This window comes from Epithele typhae, assembly GCF_022376455.1.
Source record: "Epithele typhae strain CBS 203.58 chromosome Unknown BXZ73scaffold_75, whole genome shotgun sequence".
NCBI lineage: Eukaryota > Fungi > Basidiomycota > Agaricomycetes > Polyporales > Epitheliaceae > Epithele > Epithele typhae.
In genome coordinates this window covers 163,545-184,893 of record NW_025954266.1, presented here as the reverse complement: position 1 = coordinate 184,893, position 21,349 = coordinate 163,545, and the positions used below count along the sequence as shown (strand labels likewise).

General features: G+C 60.0%; 7 protein-coding genes across 7 annotated transcripts; all 7 read left to right on the top strand.

Annotated features, from left to right (window-relative positions):
• Nucleotides 1-1,719: 1,719 nt before the first annotated feature.
• Nucleotides 1,720-2,046, top strand: BXZ73DRAFT_54055 (uncharacterized protein; the record flags this gene model as incomplete). The annotated part of the gene is made up of 2 exons (XM_048021106.1): nt 1,720-1,824; nt 1,882-2,046. Coding segments are annotated over 2 exons (270 nt in total), but the record flags the coding sequence as incomplete, so codon positions are not given.
• Nucleotides 2,047-10,332: 8,286 nt separating this feature from the next.
• Nucleotides 10,333-11,166, top strand: BXZ73DRAFT_54093 (uncharacterized protein; the record flags this gene model as incomplete). Its single annotated transcript, XM_048021113.1, has 3 exons — nt 10,333-10,695; nt 10,819-10,932; nt 10,990-11,166. 3 exons carry the CDS (start codon nt 10,333-10,335, stop codon nt 11,164-11,166), a joined length of 654 nt encoding a protein of 217 aa, XP_047873158.1.
• Nucleotides 11,167-11,309: 143 nt separating this feature from the next.
• BXZ73DRAFT_23617 (uncharacterized protein) lies at nt 11,310-11,519 on the top strand (the record flags this gene model as incomplete). The annotated part of the gene is made up of 1 exon (XM_048017680.1): nt 11,310-11,519. A coding segment is annotated over one exon (210 nt), but the record flags the coding sequence as incomplete, so codon positions are not given.
• A 120-nt stretch (nt 11,520-11,639) lies between these two features.
• On the top strand, nt 11,640-12,673 carry BXZ73DRAFT_24955 (uncharacterized protein; the record flags this gene model as incomplete). The annotated part of the gene is made up of 4 exons (XM_048017703.1): nt 11,640-11,711; nt 11,791-12,066; nt 12,449-12,494; nt 12,561-12,673. Coding segments are annotated over 4 exons (507 nt in total), but the record flags the coding sequence as incomplete, so codon positions are not given.
• Nucleotides 12,674-14,110: 1,437 nt separating this feature from the next.
• BXZ73DRAFT_22372 (uncharacterized protein) lies at nt 14,111-14,362 on the top strand (the record flags this gene model as incomplete). Its single annotated transcript, XM_048017646.1, has 1 exon — nt 14,111-14,362. A coding segment is annotated over one exon (252 nt), but the record flags the coding sequence as incomplete, so codon positions are not given.
• Nucleotides 14,363-16,391: 2,029 nt separating this feature from the next.
• On the top strand, nt 16,392-17,909 carry BXZ73DRAFT_106039 (uncharacterized protein; the record flags this gene model as incomplete). Its single annotated transcript, XM_048016489.1, has 3 exons — nt 16,392-16,637; nt 16,775-16,950; nt 17,033-17,909. 3 exons carry the CDS (start codon nt 16,392-16,394, stop codon nt 17,907-17,909), a joined length of 1,299 nt encoding a protein of 432 aa, XP_047873154.1.
• Nucleotides 17,910-19,830: 1,921 nt separating this feature from the next.
• On the top strand, nt 19,831-21,103 carry BXZ73DRAFT_54056 (S-adenosyl-L-methionine-dependent methyltransferase; the record flags this gene model as incomplete). The annotated part of the gene is made up of 5 exons (XM_048021107.1): nt 19,831-20,070; nt 20,141-20,274; nt 20,327-20,382; nt 20,437-20,558; nt 20,621-21,103. 5 exons carry the CDS (start codon nt 19,831-19,833, stop codon nt 21,101-21,103), a joined length of 1,035 nt encoding a protein of 344 aa, XP_047873153.1.
• Nucleotides 21,104-21,349: the final 246 nt, after the last annotated feature.

Here is a 21,349-nt window from a genome sequence, read left to right as displayed (position 1 = left end):
TCTTGGTGAGGAAAGCAACAGTGACCTCTACTACGCGGGACACAATTTCCACGTAGTATACACCGGTTTTGATCTTCAGGAAACACATGGTAGTGGGGGGATTGGTGATGTAGCAGTGAGACCCCTTGTTCGTTGATAAGGGCCGTATTGGCGCTCGGTATTGAAGGTTCGGTATTAGCTCCGCCTTCTGAATGCCGACAATCGGCTCCGTCGTCACTCTTCGGTGTTGATTTACTTATGTAATTGCATTCCCATACGAGCTTGTACGAGCTCCGGCAGTGTTTGCATCGCCGCGGGGTAACCACCGCACGTATGGCCATAAAACAAGTCGGTATGTGCTCAGAACGTCTGTGACTACGTACTACATGCATTACCGCAATTCCGGTGCGTGCCGGCTGAGGTAGCTCGTACGACCGTCTCGGACGGGGTACACGCTCGTACGAGCTCCGGCAGTGTTTGCATCGCCGCGGGGTAACCACCGCACGTATGGCCATAAAACAAGTCGGTATGTGCTCAGAACGTCTGTGACTACGTACTACATGCATTACCGCAATTCCGGTGCGTGCCGGCTGAGGTAGCTCGTACGACCGTCTCGGACGGGGTACACGCTCGTACGAGCTCCGGCAGTGTTTGCATCGCCGCGGGGTAACCACCGCACGTATGGCCATAAAACAAGTCGGTATGTGCTCAGAACGTCTGTGACTACGTACTACATGCATTACAACAATTCTGGTGTGTGTCGCCTGCCGGAGCTCGTACGACCGTCTCGGACGGGGTACATGTTCGTACGAGCTCCGGCAGTGTGTGCATCGCCGCGGGGTAACCACGGCGCGCACGGCCGCAATACAAGTCGGTATGTGCTCAGAACGTCTGTGACTACGTACTACATGCATTACCGCAATTCCGGTGCGTGCCGGCTGAGGTAGCTCGTACGACCGTCTCGGACGGGGTACACGCTCGTACGAGCTCCGGCAGTGTGCGCATCGCCGCGGGGTAACCACGGCGCGCACGGCCGCAATACAAGTCGGTATGTGATCAGGACGGCCGTGGCTACGTACTAAATGCATTACAACAATTCTGGTGTGTGTCGCCTGAGGGAGCTCGTACGACCGTCCCGGACGGGATACAGGCTCGTACGACTACCGAGGTTGTTTCTACCGTTGCGGGACAAACACCGCACATATGGTGACACAAGCAGCTGTTAAGTGCCGCGGAGGTCTGCGGCAATGTATTCCATGCGTTGATGGAGATGAATTGCGTGCCGGCCTGAGGGCCCCGAGTATGGGCCAGGATCTTGAGTCTGAGGAAGGATGGCCTCGGTAATGCCGGTGTAGGGTAGCACAGTGCTATTCGCATTGTTTGTGGTACGAATTACTACTTCTTTACATGTAGGGAAGCCGTGCAAAGGCCCTATGCAGGAACCAAAGGTATCCTCCAAAATACCTCGTACGACCGTTACGGACGGCTACACTACCGAAGCTCGTACGAGCTCGTATGGCCGTTACCGACGGCAACGCGGGCACCTCGTATGGGCGTTACCGACGGGCTACAGCACTGCCACCGAGTGAATGGTGAGCTTGGCTGTCGATGCATGGACATCAAGCAATGGTGTCGCTTTCTTAGCGATTGTTATGCATTATGTGAATGCGGAATGGGAGCTTGGTACGTTTTCGAGCACTCTGTGTACATGGCAGGCCTCAAAACTAACACACATTATCAGAAGAAGTGCTGCTCGATTTCAGAGAGCTGCAAGGAGAGCATTCAGGCGAGAATCTCGCTGATAGCGTCTGGCATACCATGTCAACATACGGTCTGAAAGGAAGGGTATGTCGCCATTGTGTTAATGCCAAACTCTTCGTATCTTGACACCAGTTCTCTAAGGTCATAGCTATCAACAGTGACAATGCGACCAACAATGACACAATGATGACAGGCATCGAGGCACGATGCAAGAAGGAAAACATACCTTTCTCTGCAAAGGCAGCACGAATGCGCTGCATTCCGCACACGATACACCTCGCTGCACTTCAGGTTTGCTACTGTTAGATGTGGTGAAGTACCGATGACTTACTACACTACCCTCAGCTGCTCGAAACAATTGGAGCTTTGCCCAGGGGCTCTGCAGCTTCCCATACTTATCAAGACGATATCAGCTTGCCCCTCTCTGCTGAGCCGCAGAGTCACGACACTGTAGACGAAGAAGAGCCTCCCCCAGAGCCCGGTTCAGGACACGATGAGGTCAAAAGCGCCGTGGAAAAGGTGCATATCTTCCCATACTACTACTAGTAGGGATCGCACACTTGCACGGAGGATGCACTATGTGCAGCAAGTCATCACGAGCGGCGCAGGCGGTAAGCTGCATGCGCCGCGCGTGGTAAGCTGCACACATCGCGTGCGGTGAGCTGCAGTGCTATACACTTCACACGCGGGAGCCATATACCTCGTGTGCGGGGAGCTGTCACATACCTCGGAGTCGCGCGTGGGGAGCTGTACACCTCGCGCGCGGGAATCCGCACGCCTCGCGGCCTCGCGCGCGGGAATCCGCACGCCTCGCGGCCTCGCGCGCGGGATTGAATCCGCACACCTTGCGCGCGGGATTGAATCCGTACACCTCGCGCGTGGGAAGCGGCTGCACACCTCACGCTGTGCGTGGGGAGCCAGCGCATGCATCGCGTGTGGAGAGCTAGTGCAAGCGTCGCGCGCGGGGAGCCGGCACACGCATCGCGCAGGGAGCCGCACGAATTGCGTGTGGTTAGGAACTGCATCGGGGGCTGACTCGTTCCGCATGCTCCACTGCGGTGAGATGGTTTATATGCTGATACAACTGCCACAATGCCTACAGCTTCGCAAGATCGTGCGTGCTGTACGTTCAAGCCCTCAGCGGCGCCAAACATGGATCAAGATAGTCCGAATGCACACAATGACTTCGGACTCAGAGCCAGGTGCATCGCAGAGCTCTCAGCTCAGCTTTGAGAGCACCATGAACGCGGACAGCACCCCCCGAATCACACCTACTGACTATGAAGAGGCACTGCTGCTTATCCTTGACTAGTGATCACCACGGGTGCGGGATACCCATGCAGGGTTACGGGAACGGGTGTCAAGGGTTCGGGTGCGGGTGAGGTCCGCCCGACCCGCCGGCCCGCCATGAGGATCCCACGGGAACCCGCGCCCGTAAAGGCTAATTTAGCGCCTACTGAACGTCCTCCGAAGCTCGCATCTCCTTGCGCGCTTCTTCACCTGTGGCTGATCTCTGCACATGGTGAGTGGACGCCACCAACTGTACAGTTGCTGACTAACGCCTCTGGCTCTATAAAAACCCTCAAGCCACTCGAGTCTCCACAGAATCATCAGTCCCACCACTCGTAGACTCTCGAACTCAGCATCATGTCGAACACCCTTCCCACCCTTGAGCCCACCGATAGCTCCAAAAAGCGCGCCGCGTCCCCCGACAACGCTGATCGCCCAAAGCGATCGCGCATCCTCACTGAGAAGGCACAGGCAATGAAGGAGAGCACCACAAAGGTGCTCAACAAGCTGGGGATCACAAAGGTGAGTATATTTATTTTCGAGTCTGAGTGGATCTCAGCTTACATGAACCCGAGTCCACAAACACCACCCCTGAGAAGACCTTCGCGCAGGCTGTCACTGCGTCCGCGAAGGCCGTCGCCGCGTCCGCACAGGCTGCTCCCGCGTCCGCGCAGGGCATTGCCGCATCCACGCAGGCCACCACTGTTGGAGCACAACCCGCGCCCCGCACGCGGCGCGTCACCGGACGTTGGCCGTCTGCGCTGTGCGCGCGCGCGCGCGGCACACTGATCCCGCATCGCGCGGTGCGCGCGATGCGCGCTCGCCCTTGTCTTGATGCCGCCCGGACTTTAGCTTTTCCATGGTCTATCCTACGATACCATTCCGCTTCCGCTTGCCTCGCGTTCTCTCGTTCCTGCTTACATACACGCGCGCCGGTCCGTAGCCATCAGTCCTGTCAGTCACTTATACTGTCCCGCCCGCGCAGCGCCGCCCTCAGTCTTGCACTCTGCACGAGCGCACCGTACTGAGGGTGAGCGCGCATTTCTTTATCCTGCTGCATTTTGCTTTTGCTCACACTGTACTGTAGTCTACTGCGTATCACTACAGGTACAGAATATATTAGTCTTGCACTCTGCACGAGCGCACCGTACTGAGGTCTACTGCGTATCACTACAGCTGCTACCGCTCACAGGTTATGAGCCCTGCGTGAAGGCCTTACCTAGCAAGACTCAACTTACACGCTACCCTGCCATCTCGCTTCCCATCCTCCCTCACTCGCATCTATCATGTCATCCGGCTCTCTCTCCGACTTCATCAACGGGTTCGATAAGCTCGACGCCAAGGGCTCGAACTGGCTGGCATTCCAACAGCAGTTCACTATCGCGGTGCAACAGAAGGAGGCGTGGACTCATTACAATGGTATGAAGCCCTACCCCACTCCCGCGGACGTCGATGCCCCCACCGCTGCCGAGCTCTCCGCTTTGAACGACTGGCAGAAGAAGGAGACGTTAGCCCTCTACCTTCTGACGCTGAAGCTTGCGCCAAGCACGTACAACCGTTTCAAGCGCAAGGGCACCGTCGCGGAGATCTGGGCCGCCCTCGTAGCCGAGTTCTCGAAGAAGACGCTTCTCCAGCGGTCAAATCTTCGCCGCGACTTCCTGAACATGCGTGCAACTGCGGGTGTGAACATGCATGATGAGTTCGACCGTCTCCGGAACGCCTACGAAGACCTTCTCACCTACGACGTCGAGATCGCGGACACCGAGTACGCTTCCGTCATCATCAACTTTGTCCCCTCCGAACTCTCCGGCTTCATCGCCCAACTCTCCGCGCAGGCGAAGCTGCAGCAAGCGGCAATCGCCGCTGCGATGTCTTCGACCACTGCTGCAGTCTCGACCTCATCGAAGGACAAGCCTGCGATCGAACCCGATGAGATGATCAGTATCCTGCTTGAAGAGTGGGAACGTCGGGAGGGCGAGAAGAAGACGTCGAAGGCCAAGGCCAAGGATCCTGGTGTCGCCGCCAGTGTCCAGTCGTCGGAGAAGCCAAAGTGGAAGGGGAAGGGGAAGGGATCCGGTGGACCGCGGCGCCCTGTGGGCGTCTGTTGGACGTGCGGTGGGAAGGGTCACAAGGAGGCCGACTGTCCAAGCCCCAAGCAGGACGCGAAGGGCAAGAACGTCGCTCGCAAGGACGACTCCAAGGCTGTCGTTAAGCCTATCGCAGCTGCCGTGGTCGCGAGTGCGTTCATTGAGGAAGTTGATGAAGACGTCGGTGGCGCTTGGTCTGCACACCTCCGTGCCGACTCTCCTTGGCTCGAGTCTAGCGATGAAGACTCGGCGTCAGCAAGTGAAGACTCGACGTGGTCGGACGACGCCCGCTCCGATTACACTTCACTCACAGAGGAGACCACTTCCGACGCATCCTCCATGCCCGCACTTGAGCCAGTCTCCGACGACGAGGAGCCTGGCAGCGAACAGGAGTTCCACCCATCCTACTGGGCCCGCGATCCAACGCCGAAGAGCTCGAACTAGACGCCACAGTTTTGGAGCCTCTTTTTGCCGCTTTCACCACACTTCGCTCGCGCATCGACAACTGGGTCGCTACCATGACGGATGGCCACGACGACCAAGATCGGGCTGATATGCTTGAAGAGCTCGAGGAGGAGGACGCTCCCCTCGACCCGATCGCTGCCGCTGTCACGCTGCTTGCCGCTGCAGTGTCAACTCGCCATGTTGACTTGTACGATTCGGGAGCAACTCACCACATGTCGCCGCGTCGCGAAGCCTTTGTAACCTTCCGGGAGACCGCGCCACGTTCTCTCACTGCCGCCAACCAGCAGGAGTTCCTTGCCCTTGGGGTTGGGGACGTCATCCTCGCTGTGCCGAACTCTCCGTCAGTCCCGACGCAGATCCGCCTCAAAAACGTTCTCTACACACCTGACCTCGGCTATACACTCGTCTCCGTCGGCCGGATTGACGACGCCGGGTATGCCGCTACCTTTGCCGGGGGTCAGTGCGTCATCGCCGACGCAAAGGGGAACGTTATAGGCCGCATACCGAAGTCGCGTGGGCTGTACCTCGCCCGTAAAGCTGAAGACGCCTCAGCTGCGGTTGCTACAACGCTCAACAAGTCGACCGAACGTACCCAGACGCTCACGCGCGCACAAGCCCATCGCCGTTTCGGTCACATCGCCATACGGACTGTCGAGGAGCAGATCTCGAAAGGCCACATCCGAGGGTGAGGCTTGTACCCGGAGACGACGATGGCAAGCCGTGCGAAGCCTGTCTTCGCGCGAAGATGACACGTCGACCTGTTCCCACCGAGCGCCAGGGGGAACGCCAATGGAGTTCGGCGACGAGATCCATTCGGATGTTTGGGGTCCGGGTCGCGTTGCAACTCTGGGCGGCCGCACGTACTTGTCAGCTTCACGGATGACGCTTCGCGCTGGACGACACTCTACCTGCTGCGCCACAAGAGTGAGGTCTTCGAGGCCTTCCGAGCGTTCGAGGCCTGGGTGGAGAATCAGTGTCACGCTCGCATCAAGGCGCTGAACACGGATCGTGGCGGCGAATATCTCAGCAATGAGTTCGTCACTCACCTGCAACAGCGGGGCATCGCGTCAAAGCTCTCTGTCCACGACACACACCAGGAGGCCGGCGTCTCTGAGCGGCTCGGCCGTACCCTCATGGAGAAGGTCCGCGCGTTGCTGATCCAGTCGGGATTGCCGCGCAACCTGTGGGGAGAGGCGCTGATGCACGCCGCTTGGTTGAAGAACCGCACCTCGACGAAAGCTTTGGATGGACTCACCCCGTTTCAGGCTGTAACAGGCCGACCCCCTCGTCTTGCCGACATCCCGGAGTGGGGCGTGAAGGTCTGGGTCCACGACACGTCCTCCGGCAAGCTGGGGGAGCGCGCGAAACCTGGCCGTTGGGTGGGCTTCGACATGGAGAGCAAAGGGCACCGCATCTATTGGGAAGACAAGAGGTCAGTGGGTGTCGAGCGGAATGTCAGCTCGACGGAGCTAGACATACCTCTGCCTGCGCGTGGCCGACTTGAAGACGACGCGGAGCTTGAGGGGGAGAGTGAGAGCGAGGACAAGCTCGCGCCGCCTGACCCTCAACCGGAGCCTACTGCTCCCGCTTTGCCTCCCACGCAGCCGGGGCCGTCTGCTTCTGCTACCGCAGCACCTGCTCCCATCGACCCTCCACCTGCTGCCCCTCCTCACGTCCTCCCTGCTCGTGTCAAGGCCCCCGCTACGCGCTCTTCGTCGCGCATCCGCCAACCCTCCCAGATCCTACGCGACATCCTCAAGAGTGGTGCAGCAGTGCCGAAAGGCGTGCAAGTGCCACTGCAAGCGCCCGCGCATCGGGCGTCAGCCGACGCGGATGAGCAAGATGCCACGGACGTTGAAGACCTACTCGAGGAGATCGACGGTGTGGCTATGGCCGTGCGGATGGCCGATGAAGAAGGTTTCGACCCGCGCTCGTACGCTGAAGCGCGCCGTCGCCCGGAGTGGCCGCGCTGGAAGGAGGCCATGGACGAGGAGATCGCCGCGCTTGAAGCCCACGGTACCTACCGGCTGGAGAAACCACCGCCTGGTGCGAACATCATTGGCAGTCGCTGGGTCTTCAACTCGAAGAAGGACGCGTTGGGGCACGTTTACCGCCTGCGCGCTCGCTGCGTCGCGAAGGGTTTTGGACAACGCGAAGGTTCCGAATTCTTCTACACCTTTGCCCCTGTCGCCAAGACCGCCTCCATCCGGATGCCCTAGCATTCGCCGCGCGACACGACTACGAGGTCCATCAGGTCGACGTGAAGTCCGCTTACCTCAACGGCGAGTTTGAAGACGGAGAAGTCATCTACATGCAGCCGCCGCTGGGTGTCACGCTATCCAACGACAAGACACTCGCTCTCCGCCTTCTCCGCCCACTGTACGGTCTTCGCCAGAGCGCACGAACCTGGAACCACAAGCTGCGAGATGTCCTCAAGCGCTTCCTCAACCTCACGCCCTGTGAAGTCGACGAGGCCGTCTACTACCGCGTCCGTGAAGACGGTGTGGTGGTTATCGTGGCACACGTGGACGACCTGACTATCGTGGCCCCGACGCTCGCACACATCAACGAGGTCAAGTCGCGCCTGAGTGAGGCATTCAAGATCACGGACGAGGGCGAGATCCACTGGATCTTGGGGCTCGCAGTCAAGCGTGACCGCCCGAACCGCCGCATCTCCCTGTCGCAAACGTCCTACATCGACTCGATCGTCCGGCGCTACAACATTACCAGCGCGCGCAAGATCGCCTCACCCATGGATCCCCATGTCGTCCTCTCCGCTGCGCAGTCACCCCAGACCGATGCCGAGGTTGCGCGCATGCGCGACATCCCTTACCGCGAGGCCGTCGGGTCGCTGATGTACGCGTCGTTGGGCACGCACCCTGACATCACGTACGCAGTCTCGTTCCTCGCGCGCTTTGCGGAGAACCCAGGCTGGGCGCACTGGGAAGCCGTCTGCCGGGTCATTCAGTACCTGCGGGACACGCGCGACCTCTCGCTGACGTACGGCGGCAAGTCACTCGACCTCGAAGGCTACTCGGACGCCGATGGGTCTACGCACGACGATCGCAAGGCCATCTCTGGCTACGCCTTCCTCATTGACGGTGGTGCCGTGTCTTGGAGCTCCAAACGCCAGGAGCTCATCTCGCTCTCGACGACCGAGAGTGAGTACATCGCGCTCACGCACGCCGCGAAAGAAGTGCTGTGGCTCCGCACGCTCATCATGCAGGTCTTCTCCCCGATGTCCCGTGTCGACCCGACTACCCTCCATGCCGACAACCAATCTGCGATCGCTCTTTCGCGCGACAACCAGTACCACGCACGCACGAAGCATATCGATATCCGCTTCCATTTCATCCGCTGGATCGTTGCTGAAAAGAAGATCAACCTAGTCTACTGCCCTACCGAGGACATGGTCGCCGACGCTCTCACGAAGCCGCTGCCGTCCGCGAAGGTGAAGCACTTCGCCGTCGCGTTTGGCCTGGTCGCGGCTTGAGGGGGAGTGTTGGAGCACAACCCGCGCCCCGCACGCGGCGCGTCACCGGACGTTGGCCGTCTGCGCTGTGCGCGCGCGCGCGGCACACTGATCCCGCATCGCGCGGTGCGCGCGATGCGCGCTCGCCCTTGTCTTGATGCCGCCCGGACTTTAGCTTTTCCATGGTCTATCCTACGATACCATTCCGCTTCCGCTTGCCTCGCGTTCTCTCGTTCCTGCTTACATACACGCGCGCCGGTCCGTAGCCATCAGTCCTGTCAGTCACTTATACTGTCCCGCCCGCGCAGCGCCGCCCTCAGTCTTGCACTCTGCACGAGCGCACCGTACTGAGGGTGAGCGCGCATTTCTTTATCCTGCTGCATTTTGCTTTTGCTCACACTGTACTGTAGTCTACTGCGTATCACTACAGGTACAGAATATATTAGTCTTGCACTCTGCACGAGCGCACCGTACTGAGGTCTACTGCGTATCACTACAGCTGCTACCGCTCACAACCACCGGGTCCGCGAAGGTCGCCGCCGGGTCCGCGCAGGCCGTCGCTGGGTCCGCGCAGGGCATCACCGCATCCACGCAGGCCACCACCGTGTCCACGAAGGCCGCTGCTGGGTCCGCGAAGGTCGCCTTCGGGTCTGCGCAGGCCGTCGCCACGTCCACGCAGGCCGCCGCCGCATCCTCGCAGGCCGCCGCCGCGTCTGCGAAGGCCACTGCTGGGTCCACGAAGGCCGCCGCCGCGTCCGCGAAGGCCGCCGCTGGGTCCGCGAAGGTCGCCTCCGGGTCTGCGAAGGTCGCCGCCGGGTCCGCGCAGGCCATCGCTGGGTCCGCGCAGGCCATCGCCGCGTCCACGCAGGCCACCACCGCGTCCGCGAAGGCCGCCGCTGGGTCCGTGAAGGCCGCCACCGGGTCTGCACAGGCTGGTGTCGGGCGCGCAAAGTCGAAGGCTGCCATCAAGCGTTCAAAGGTTCGTGCTTTCATGTGTGTGTGGGTTCATTGATAACAGTTGGCCGTTATAGAAGCCAAGCACTGGTGGGCGCAAGGTTATCTGCCGCACTGAAGAGGAAGAAGAGGCGGCTCACTCAGACATCGATAAAGTTGTCTATGTGTCGTCCAACTCAGAGCCCTCGGACGATGAACCTTCTGACGACGATGGCGACGGCAGTGACAACGATGATGACGACAACGCTGATGAACAACTTGGTGAGTTCTACAGCATAGCATGGGATTGAAGATGAACTTACAGGAGTGAACACAGCCGCTATGATGCGCAAGTGGCACTCGTTTTATTACGGGTTCTACGAGCCCATTCCCAAGATCGCATACGGCAAGGGTCGGCGTCGTTGCCACGTATTCACGTGCGCTTCCCCAAGCTGCAAGTGGCAGGGTCGTCGCTACCTCGACAAGAGCGACGCAACCTCAACCGGGATCCTTCAGAAGCACGCCATCCGGTGCTGGGGCCAGGAGGCTGTCGACAGCGCACGCGAGGCCAACATGACTGCGGATGAGGTCCAGAAGATCGTCGTCAGCAAGAGGTTGAGTAGCGACATCAAGACGTACTTCACCCGCAAGGGGAAAGGCAGCGTCGTCTTCTCGAACCGCCACCTCACGCAGGCAGAGACTCGGTGGGTGGCTGTTCGTGTTCGTCGCCTTGAACCATGACTGACAATGTGACGCGCCAGTGCGGAGTTTGTCCGATGGGTTGCCGAGTCATCGCGCCCGCTGTCCATCGTCAAGGACGAGCATTTCCAGATCTTGATGAAGACTGGACGCCCGAACTTCAAGATTCCTTCGCCGAGCACTCTGGCTCGCGATACGCGGACGTTGTTCACGCGCTCTCGAGAGCGTATCGGCCGTCTCCTGAGGGTATGTGTAAGAATGTTATGCCAACCAATTGCGGCTGTACTCACCCACTCGACGCAGGACTATGATGGGCATATCAACATCGCTACGGATTGTTGGACCTCTCCCAACCATCGTGCCTTCACGGCGGTTACAGTCCACTTCCTGCACAACGATGAGCCCATCAGCATGCTGCTCGACATTGTCGAGGTTCCGAAGGTACGTACATCGCGTGATCAACAGTTATCTGCATACTGATATCCTGAATATACTCTTGCAGTCTCATACTGGCCTGAACCTCGCACGCGAGATTGCAATCATCCTGACTGAGCTCGAGCTTGATGACAAGGTTTGAGTCTGTCTCATATGCTCGATAATGGCTTCTGACTTTACCTTGTTGACAGGTGTTGGCCGTGACATGCGACAATGCGTCCGCCAATGACGCGATGGTCGAGCACCTCGAGACCGAGCTCAACGGCTTCTCGCGTGGTGGAGGTCACGTCCGCTGCTTTGGTCACATCATTCAGCTTGTGAGCAAGGCGCTGATGAAGCATTTCGACGCACCAAAGAAGGACGACAAGCGGAAGGGTGACGACGCGGAGCTTGACGACCTTGTCGACGATGACAATGACGACGAGCCGCTCGACAGCCTTGATGACTTGGCCGAGGACACGGACGAGGGCGCTGAGGACGACTTGCCTGGACTTGTCGATATTTCTGATGAAGACGAGTGGGTGGAGGAGGCGACTGGGATGAACGAGGAGCAGCTCGCCGAGTTCTACGCTGCTGTTCGCCCGGTCCGCGTTGTTCTCACTAAGGCTAGTTGTTAAGCCATATGTATATGCTACATGAACCAATACTCACCTCGTTATCATCTGCTAGCTTCGTTCCCTGGCCTCGACGGTCAACAAGTCCACCACCATCCTCCTGCCCGCGTGGAAGCAGCACCTCGCTGATCTGAACTTGCCGGAGCGCATGCTTCGTCAAGACGTTCGCACCCGCTGGCAGTCGACAAACGACATGGTGGTGAATGCAGTGGGGATGAAGCGTGCGATCCGGTCGTTTTGCGCAGATGGCGACCTTGGTGTCGACCTTGACAAGTTCCGGATGAATGCGCGGGAATGGCAGATTGCAGAGCAGCTGGTCGACGTTCTGAAGGTGCGTGCTGAGCTTCAACTTGCCAACGACGATTACTAACTCCGCTCAAATACATGTCCTCGGGCCTACTATCCGGTGACTCACTGTCGTTGTCATCCTCCTGCCCTTTCCTCCGACCTTGCGCCCATTTCTCTCCGCGATCGCGACCCTTGCATCGACGCATCCCCACTCGACAACCTTCACGTTGATGTAGGTCTTCAAGGACGCCACCGAATTCTTTTCCCGTGGTTCGCCCAACCTTGCGGCAGTCATCCCCGCAATGGACGTCTTCGACCGGGAGCTTACAACGAAGCAGCTCGCCGCCAGCCGTGACTCTCACGGCGACCTCTACGATCCGGCAATTCGTCAAGCCCATCGATTCGCTCAACAGGTTCTGAATAAGTACTATGCGCTCACAGACTCATCCGAGGCGTACCGTATCGCCATGGGTGAGTAGTCCTCTCTCTCCTTAGTTATCCTGTACGATCTTGATCACTTATATTCTATTTGAACAGTCCTTCATCCTCGCTACAAGATGGAGTACTTCAAGTCCGAGCACTGGCCGGACGACTGGATCGAGACTGCGAAGACCGTTGTCCGTGACCGGTACGACGCTGTGTACAAGCATCAGGACCCCATCAATGCTGAACACGACCACGTTGGCGACGGTGGCTCAAGCGAGCAGGCGGAGGACGTGGTGGCTATGGACGTAGTGAGTCTCTTTATCTAATTCATTGTGTTGAAGTTCGTTTCGTGATTTCTTACCTGTCGCTCTTGCAGGATGAACGTCCGAAGAACATGTTTGATGGCCTTCAGTTCTTGGCAGCTAGCGGCCCGATTCATGGTGACGATGACGAGCTCGACCGCTATCTCGCCGCTCCTCTCGTGCGCGTTACCGATGCTCTCTCGTGGTGGCGTGAGCACGAGAAGACTTACCCGCACTTGGCTCGTATGGCCAAGGACTATTTGACCATCCCCGGTATGTGATATCCTTCCGCTGCACGCACGAATACCATATCTGATGTGTCCTGCTGAGCAGCGACCTCGGTGGACGTTGAGCGCGTCTTCAGCCGTGGCCGCTTGCTTCTCCCCTACATTCGCAACAGGCTGTCTGCGCACACTACTCGTGCACTTCTGTGCTTGGGTGCCTGGTCACGGCTCGACCTCGTGCACTCGGAGGATGTTCTGGAGACGACACGCTCTTGAAGCCGTCCACTGAGCCGTCCACTAGGTTATGTAAACTTACTTCTTTGTTATGCTAGGCAATACACAAAGTCGTTCTCGATGTGTACCGTTATATCGAGTGGCGCCTCATGGTGAGCGCGCAGCGTGCAGCGCCCACACCACGCTGGGGACGAGGCCTTTCGTGGGTCGGAGCTCGCCAGGGATGGGTGCGGAGCCAGGGAACGTGCAGTGGTCATGGAGGAAGTCGATCTGCTTTCTCGATGGGCCTTGGCCTTCTCGTTCTCGTGCTCTCCAGGCGGCGCGTGGCAGTACTAGCGGCGCACGTACGCGTCGCGCATGTGATCCTGCTGCCCAGGCTCGAGCTCGAGCTCGCACTCGCACGCCGAGGCGCAGCGCGCGGTCGGGCCCCTCTGTGTACGTGTCGCGCATGCAGTCCTGCTGCCCGGGCTCGAGCTCGAGCTTGGACACGCCGAGGCGTGGCAGCGCGCGGTCCGACCCCTCTGTGTGCCAGTCTAACGGCACTGTCCCGTGGGTTACCCGCAACGGGTCTTCACCCGCGTCATACCCGCACATGTCGTTGAACACCCGCAGCAGCTTAGACACCCGTGCCCCGTGGGTGCGGGACTTTGCGGGTTCGGGTACGGGTGAGCTCACTGACACCCACGGGAGCACCCGTGGTGATCACTATCCTTGACGTCAAGACCCGTTGGGCTTCGACACATCAGATGCTAGGTGACGCTTGCTATGTGCGCTGAATGCAGCACTATTTGAGGCTAATCTACTATAAACAGAGCGAGCTATCAAGTACTCAGACTCGGTCAACATTTTCGTTGCTACCGTGTCTGCCAGGGACGTGAAGCTGGAGCCCCTGACCGACACTGAGTGGACTGCCATCCGTCTCGTTGAAGAGTGGCTTCGTTTATTTCGAGCTGCGACCACCATCATGTCGTCCACAAATGCGATCACACTCTCTTCAGTACAAGGAGTCTTCCGTGACCTTCAAGACCACGTCCTCCTTGCATTCAAGTCACTCCCGGATACGGCTCCACCAAGTCTCAAGCAAGGGCTACTAAACGCCCATCGGAAGCTCAGCGACTACTTCAATCAGACAGACTCTTCACCATTCTACCTCTGGGCCGCCTGTAAGCTCTTCTTTTTCGATCTACTAGATCACAGCTTAACACTTGTCACTACATTTACAGTACTGGATCCTCGCATTTCGCTCTCCGGTGTTATGTCAGATTGTAGTAGGGGCAACGGTGACGATGCAGATGAACAGATCAGGCACGTTCGGACGTCCCGGGAGCGCCTGGAAGAGCACTATCGAGCGCATTATGCTCGTCAACATGTTGAAGCCGCTCCTGCTCCTGCCATCCCGAGTCCGCCCTCTTCCACCCCGAAAGTCGATTTCCTGGCTAGGTATCGCACTGTAGAACCATCCCCCACTCAACCAAGCGATGAGCTTGCTTCTTACTTTCAGCTGAACACTTCAGACGCTTGTCTTAGCGGCATGGAACCACTTCAATGGTGGCGCAACAACCAGGGTCGCTTCCCCAATCTCTCAAGACTTGCTCGAGACATTTTCTCAATCCCTGGTATGTGCTTAACGCAAATTTCTGCCTGAACTCAATCTAATCACTCTACAGGATGTGCAGTGGCGGTTGAGCGCGTTTTCTCGGCTGCGCGCGACACGGTGTCGCTCCGTCGAGCGTCGTTGAAAGCCGAGACTATTCAGCGCTTGATGATTGTCAAGCAGCGGCTTCGAGCGTCGCGTTCCCAGCTTTCCAAGCGACCTTCTACAGTGTAGAGTCATGGTGTGTATTATATATGTACTCTACTATACTCCTACCCGTTTATCGCGCCTATATGTGCATCGGGTATACCCAAGAGCGCGTCGACAAAAGTGCGCGGCCCAACGCCTGACGGGCACTTCAAAGACATCGCGCCGCCAGGCCACCGCGAGGCTCGGCCCGGCCGTTCGTCGCGCGTGATCCTGCATCACGGCAGCAACGCGGAATTTCCGCCCCGTATCGGTATCCTACACAGTCTGTATTCGTCCGGAACGGCACGGGCGCCTGAACTGACTCTCGTCACCGGCATCGGACTCGGAAATATTCCGGCGGCATCGGATACGCCCGATGCGGAGCCCTAATCAGACCACTTCTCCCCAACGAACACCGACTCCATGGGAGACACGCCGTCCTTGGTGGCCTTCGCGCGTAGCGGCGCAACTTCACCTTCGCCAACGCCTCCATATGGAGGCGCTCAGGCAGTGCGAACGACGTGATGAAAGCATTGGAGAATAAAACCCAGCCGCCCAGTGTGGCGCGCGGCTCGCCGCTGGACGAGTTTGTGTACTTACTCCGGGTCGCGGGAAGACAAAAACCGGAGGGCGATCGGAGTTGTCCAGCCACGTCCCTGGGCGTGACGGCTCTACGAGACAAACGGGCGTAGAGAGCAAAGGTTGGGCCTGGGCCCGGCGGACGGGTGGGCGGGATTGTTTGTGTGCCCTGTGATACTAGCCTGTGGCATGCACGAGGACACTTGAACAGACAGCTATGTAAGAACAACAGTGAGGGGAGCAAGTGGGATGGTGGGCGGGGAACATGACATTGAGGGAAGAATGAGCGCGACGGGACGCGGCCGGCACCGGCGCACCATGGCCCGGGAGATCGATTAGTCAGCTTACAGCCGTGGAATCACACGCGAGATCAGTTATTTGTCCCGCACAAATAAAGCCCGAAAAGGTAGGCCGGCAACGCGCGTCGTGACGTCGCGGTCACAGGCAGCAACTGGATCCTCTGTTCCAGCTTTGTACTCCCTCCATACGCCTTCTGAATGTCTGCACGCTATCGAACCACTCTGAATAGCCTACACAACCTCCAGCCCGGACAAGCATCAACTCGGACTCCATTGCAGACCGAACGTGTGCATGGTATGAGCAAAGAGCACTACGACGTCACGCCGCACGTTGCGGCCTGCCTCCAAGTTGGGCTTTGTTTGTGCGGGACAAATACTGGATCTCGCGTGAGTGATTTCAGGTTTCATTGTGCATGCCACAAAGGGCTGTATCTTTCGTGCACAGTCCGGCGCCTGCGCATGTTTCTCTCTACTTTCATCATCCCCATCCACTCCACACACACCCGGACAATCGCGCCTCCATGGACAAAATCCCACAAGAGCTCTTCGGTTTGATATTGCGATGGACCCTCCGAAGGCCGAGCCTCGAGTCGTCGTTTGGCTACATTGCCACCGAGCGTCCCAACCTCCTCGTACCCCCACATGGCTTCTATAGATGGCTCCCCCTACGCCTCGTTTCCCGCCACTGGAACGAAACTATCACCTCCGAAAAGCATCTCTGGAGCACTGTCATCGCGCGCGGGCCCCATGCGCGAGAGTGGTTGATGGTTTGTCTTGTCCACTCGGACAGAGTTCCCATCGATGTTATCCTCCGGCTCGATCACGAAGACATAGGCAAAACATTGTCTCCTCTCATTGCCACAATCCTTCCCCACGCATTCCGTCTCCGGTCCCTCGCCTTCAGACGGCAGATCGCGATCCTCTCCACGACTTCTTCCTATCGACGGTGTTTCCCGCTTTGACGACACTCGTCTTCGTGTCAGGTACCGCCAACGTGAAGCCGCGGTACAACTCACCAGTCAAATTCGAGCAGCACAACGCCCCCGCTCTCACGGCGATCTCGCTCGACGCTCGCTGGCAGTACCGCGTCCAGCGATCTTTGCGCGCCTGAAATGCCTCTCCCTCACCAGGAGGTTGGACGTCTTGCCGACGCACGTCCTAGGCTTCTCCGTGCCGCACCGCAGCTCGAAGAATTCCGCTTCGACCTCGGATACTACAAGGGACCCGATCCAGGCTGGGCTCATGGCCTATGGTACACGAGCGTCGGGCTCACAGAGCCGGTCACCATGGCCCATCTCCGCATCCTCGATTTCACAACGAACACGCCCTACAACCAGTTGGCCTCCGCCTGGGTACTCGAGCGCCTCCGCCTGCCCCACGCGCAGGTCATCCGTGTCGAGTGGGCAGGTGGACGCACGGACACCTCCACAATATTCGACCATCTTCCCCGCACGCTCACGGACTCGATCCCCACCCTCCGCTCGCTCGTCGGGCTGCACGTCCTCTCCAATCGCCCGGAGTCGTTCACTATCGAAGGCTGGAACGCGGACAGGACGCACCGCTTCATTTTCCACTGCTACGTAGGGCAATGGTACGGGGTCTCCAAGTCCATCCTCAACAGCCTCGAACGGTTCGTCGACATCATACGCTGTCCCGACGGTCCCTCCGCGCTCAAGATCGACGGCCGCATCGTTGAATTACTTACACGGCGGGCGCAGTGGGCGGCGATCCTCCGATGCTTCCCCAGGCTCACGCGGCTGTCGATCGCGAACACGTGGCCGAACCCGCACCGCGTGAACAACCATCTGGAGGAGTTGGCGGAAGCGCTGCGGGAGCGCGGGAAGCCGCTGGCGGAGCTGGTCTACATTGGCGAGCCATGGTTCGATCTGGAGATTGGAGGGAGAGGATGGAGGCCGCCGGGGTCGGGAGCGCGACACGAGTGGCGGGCATCGACGAAGGCTCGGACGACCAATGGTATCCGAGTATATTGTTGCCTGATATGGCAGTGTAAGGGTTGGGACTCAGGTATCAAGTACTGACTCGACTTGTCGCGCGTCGAGACACGGACGACGCCAAGCTTCCGCGCGTTTGCGATGCTGTTACGGTCGCGGCGCGGAGGCGAGTCGCAGTCAGACCCATGCGGCGGAGAGGCTCGCGGTAGCGGGGAGACGGGAAGGAGAGGCGACGGGGAGGAGCCAGGAGGCATCGCGTAGCGATACAGTAGGTGCGGGAACGGTATATAAGCTAATGGTGGCAGACGATCGTATGCTAAGTGTCCGTAGCGGGCGCGCGCCGAAGCTCGTAACCAGACAGCGGAGCAGGCCATAACACATGCGTTCCGTTGCGCGCGCCGGGCTGTTATCCATCAGACTCTCCCAGCGCTCTCCCGTTGTTTTCCGATCCCTGCTTTCTGTAGATCACTTAGTTTGTTTGGACGATGCTGTACAGTTCAGGCTCCAACGTCATATAGAGAGAGAGGGATCTTCATCATCATTAGCACCGTCCTAGCTTTTGGGATACGACTAGCTTTCGTGTGCCGATGGCTCTCTCTCCTTCGACCAGCGTCTAGACGTCTATCCTCGGCCGACGTCGCGACGTCGCGAGGGGACGCACTGAGCTCAATGCGCTCACCTAGCCGCCGCGCTCGCGCGCGCGCATCACGACGAGGTCTCGACGGGTCCGCGCAGGACGCGAAGGGCGCATTCTGGACGGGGATCGGACAGACGGGGGGACTGAGGACGGTGGGCTCGGAGCGTGAGCCGAAGTGACGACATTGGACCGAACGACGGGTAGGTTGGTGTATGTGGATCGTGCACCCGCCTGCGCTTCAGATTTGTCGAGTATTGCCTGCCCGAAGTATCCCAGACGAGCGAGCCATTTACTTTTCCCGACTCCCCTGCCACGCCCTCCACGCCGGTGCTTCCCGAGCCTGCGCGCGCGCATTCCCGCTCCTCCGGACTCTCGACACGAGTCCCACGCTCATGACCTTGTTTTGACCCGGCGGCCTGGAAAGATTGCCACAACGCGGGCCGATAGTCCCAAGTCGCGGGTACGTACTCGTACAGACTAGTCCAGAGCGCCGCGCGTGCCGCTGGAATCGGCTTCCCTGAGCTTCCCGTGCCTGTCCTCTCGCGCGCGCGTTGTCCGTTGCCAGGCCTGTGGCGCTGAGAAGGAGGGAGCGGCCGCGCGCGCGCCCTCGAAAACGTGCGTGCTGGTGCAGTACGGCAGCCCGGGCCCGCGCTACGCACCACGCGCGAGCCGCGTGCCTCCTTGCGCGAGGGTGGCCGTCGCTCGTTGCCCGCGCGCACGGCGCCCGTCGCCCGTACAGTGGCTCGAGGCCGTTGGCGTGCGCGGGGAGGGGGATCGATGGCGTTTTGGGGCGAGATGGCCAGGATAAGTGAGAGGATGATGGGCGCGCGTGGGGCAGAGGATGAGCTAAGCGGGGTTGGTCACCTCAGATTTGCTTCCGCGCGTCGAGTGGGCGCAGAGGGCGACGAACGAACTTCGGGTCGCGTATCATCTGACTCGGCCGCAACGATCTCCCCGCCAGAACCACTTGCCGCCCGCCGCGACCCAAAACCGCGGTCGCTCCCGCACACCTCCCCCGCTCCCGCCAGCCGCCCCGCTGTCCAGAGCCTCTCCCAGCGTCCCGTCCCAGTCCACCGCAGTCCGCGTCCGTCTCCGTTAACCAACCCTGCCCCCGATCGCCCTTCTTCCGTCCCCGCTCCCGCTCCCTCCGCCCCGTCTCGGCCGCTCGGACCCACCGCGCCTTTTCCAACCGCTCGTCCACGCGTGCCGACTCGCGCTCCCCCGCCCTGGCTGCCCGCCGCTGAGTTCACGTCGCTGTTGGCGCGGTGTCGGAGTTGCGATTCGACATATATGAACTCCCGCAACCGTCCCCCTCCTCCGTCCCCGTCTCCCGCCCTTCTCGCCCGCCCGCCGTGTCCGGATCCGTCCGCCATGGCCCGCCAGTTCCTCCCCCCGCCCTCGGACGACTCCGACTCTGATCCCTCCTCCTACAACCACACCCACCACCCCAGCTCCTCTGACGACGAAGACGACGTGTGCATCGATGAGACCGACGTCGTCGAGGTCCCCGCCAACGAGATTCCCGGCTACTTCCTCGAGCGGGGGGGAAGGCTCTTCCATTCTTATGGTAACTGTCCGTATCCGTTGCCCGTGGATGCGGACGAGCAGCAGGTGCGCCCGGCTCTCGGTCCCCGCGTCTCCCCCGCACCCGTCCCCCGCATACTCACCCTCTTCTTCCCAGCGACAAAAAGGGCTCCACGAGCTCGTCCGCAGGCTCGTCGGCGGCCCCGTTGTCCAGCTGGTGCATCAGCTCCTCGCCTTTGCCCCTGGCGAGCAGCCCCGCGTCCTCGACCTTGGCACCGGCACCGGCCAATGGTCCGTCCATGCCGCTCCCACGTCCGCCCTAGAGCTGACATTCCCACCGCAGGACGCTCGATATGGCCCAGCGCTTCCCGCACGCCCGCTTCTACGGCGTTGACATAGGTCTCTCGCCCTGCTTCCGTCCATGCGCGATCTAACCCGATGCCGTGCCCCCAGTGCCAATCGCGACCCGCTACCCGCCCGCGAACGTGATGTTCGAGATCCACGACATCACCCAGCGCTCGCGCTACGCCACCGCGTCCATCGACCTCGTCCACGCCCGCTCCGTCACCCTCGCCGTGAGCACCCCGTCCGTCTGCCCTGGGGCCCGTCCGTCTCGTTGACCCCGCTCGATTGGCAGGTGCGCCACTACGACGCGCTCGTCGCCGAGGCCGCGCGCGTCCTCCGCCCCGGCGGCCTCTTCATCTCCGCCGAGTGGGCGCGGTCCCCGACGCTCGCGGACGACGGCGACCTCGCCGCGCGCGCACCGCGCACGCACGCGTTCGTCGCCGCCGTGAACGAGGCGCTCCGCGCGCGCGGTCTGCACACGCTCGCGCACGCGATCCCCGGCGTCCTCCAGGACTCGCGCCGGTTCGCGGACGTCGGCCGCGAGCACTGCACCGTCCCCGTCGGCGACTGGCACCCGGACCCGGCGCAGCGCGAGCTCGGGCGGCGGTACCGGGAGCTCGCGGCGGAGTACGCGCGCGGGATGCGGGAGATGCTCGCGCAGGGCCGGTTCGCGGCGCGCGTCGACGAACTCGTCCAGGGCTACATCGAGGAGATGTGGACGGTGGACGGGATGGTCGCGACGCTCACGGTCGCGTACGCGCGCAGGATGCCGTAGGTGGTGTCGGACTTGCTGTCGTTTGTTTTGCGTTCGTCGAGCTTGATTTCGCGCTCTGAAGCTGAAAATGTTGTAAAACCCGCTGTCGATTGCTGTCCTGTACGTTGTTCTGTCGTGTCGGTACCCGATATGCCCCCATGCTCCGTGTCTATGCCCTATGAATACATGCCTATGCCTATGCCCATGCAAAACCCGCTGTGTGAAAATGATGTCAGAACACACGCCCGCCGGACAATAGAGCTCACC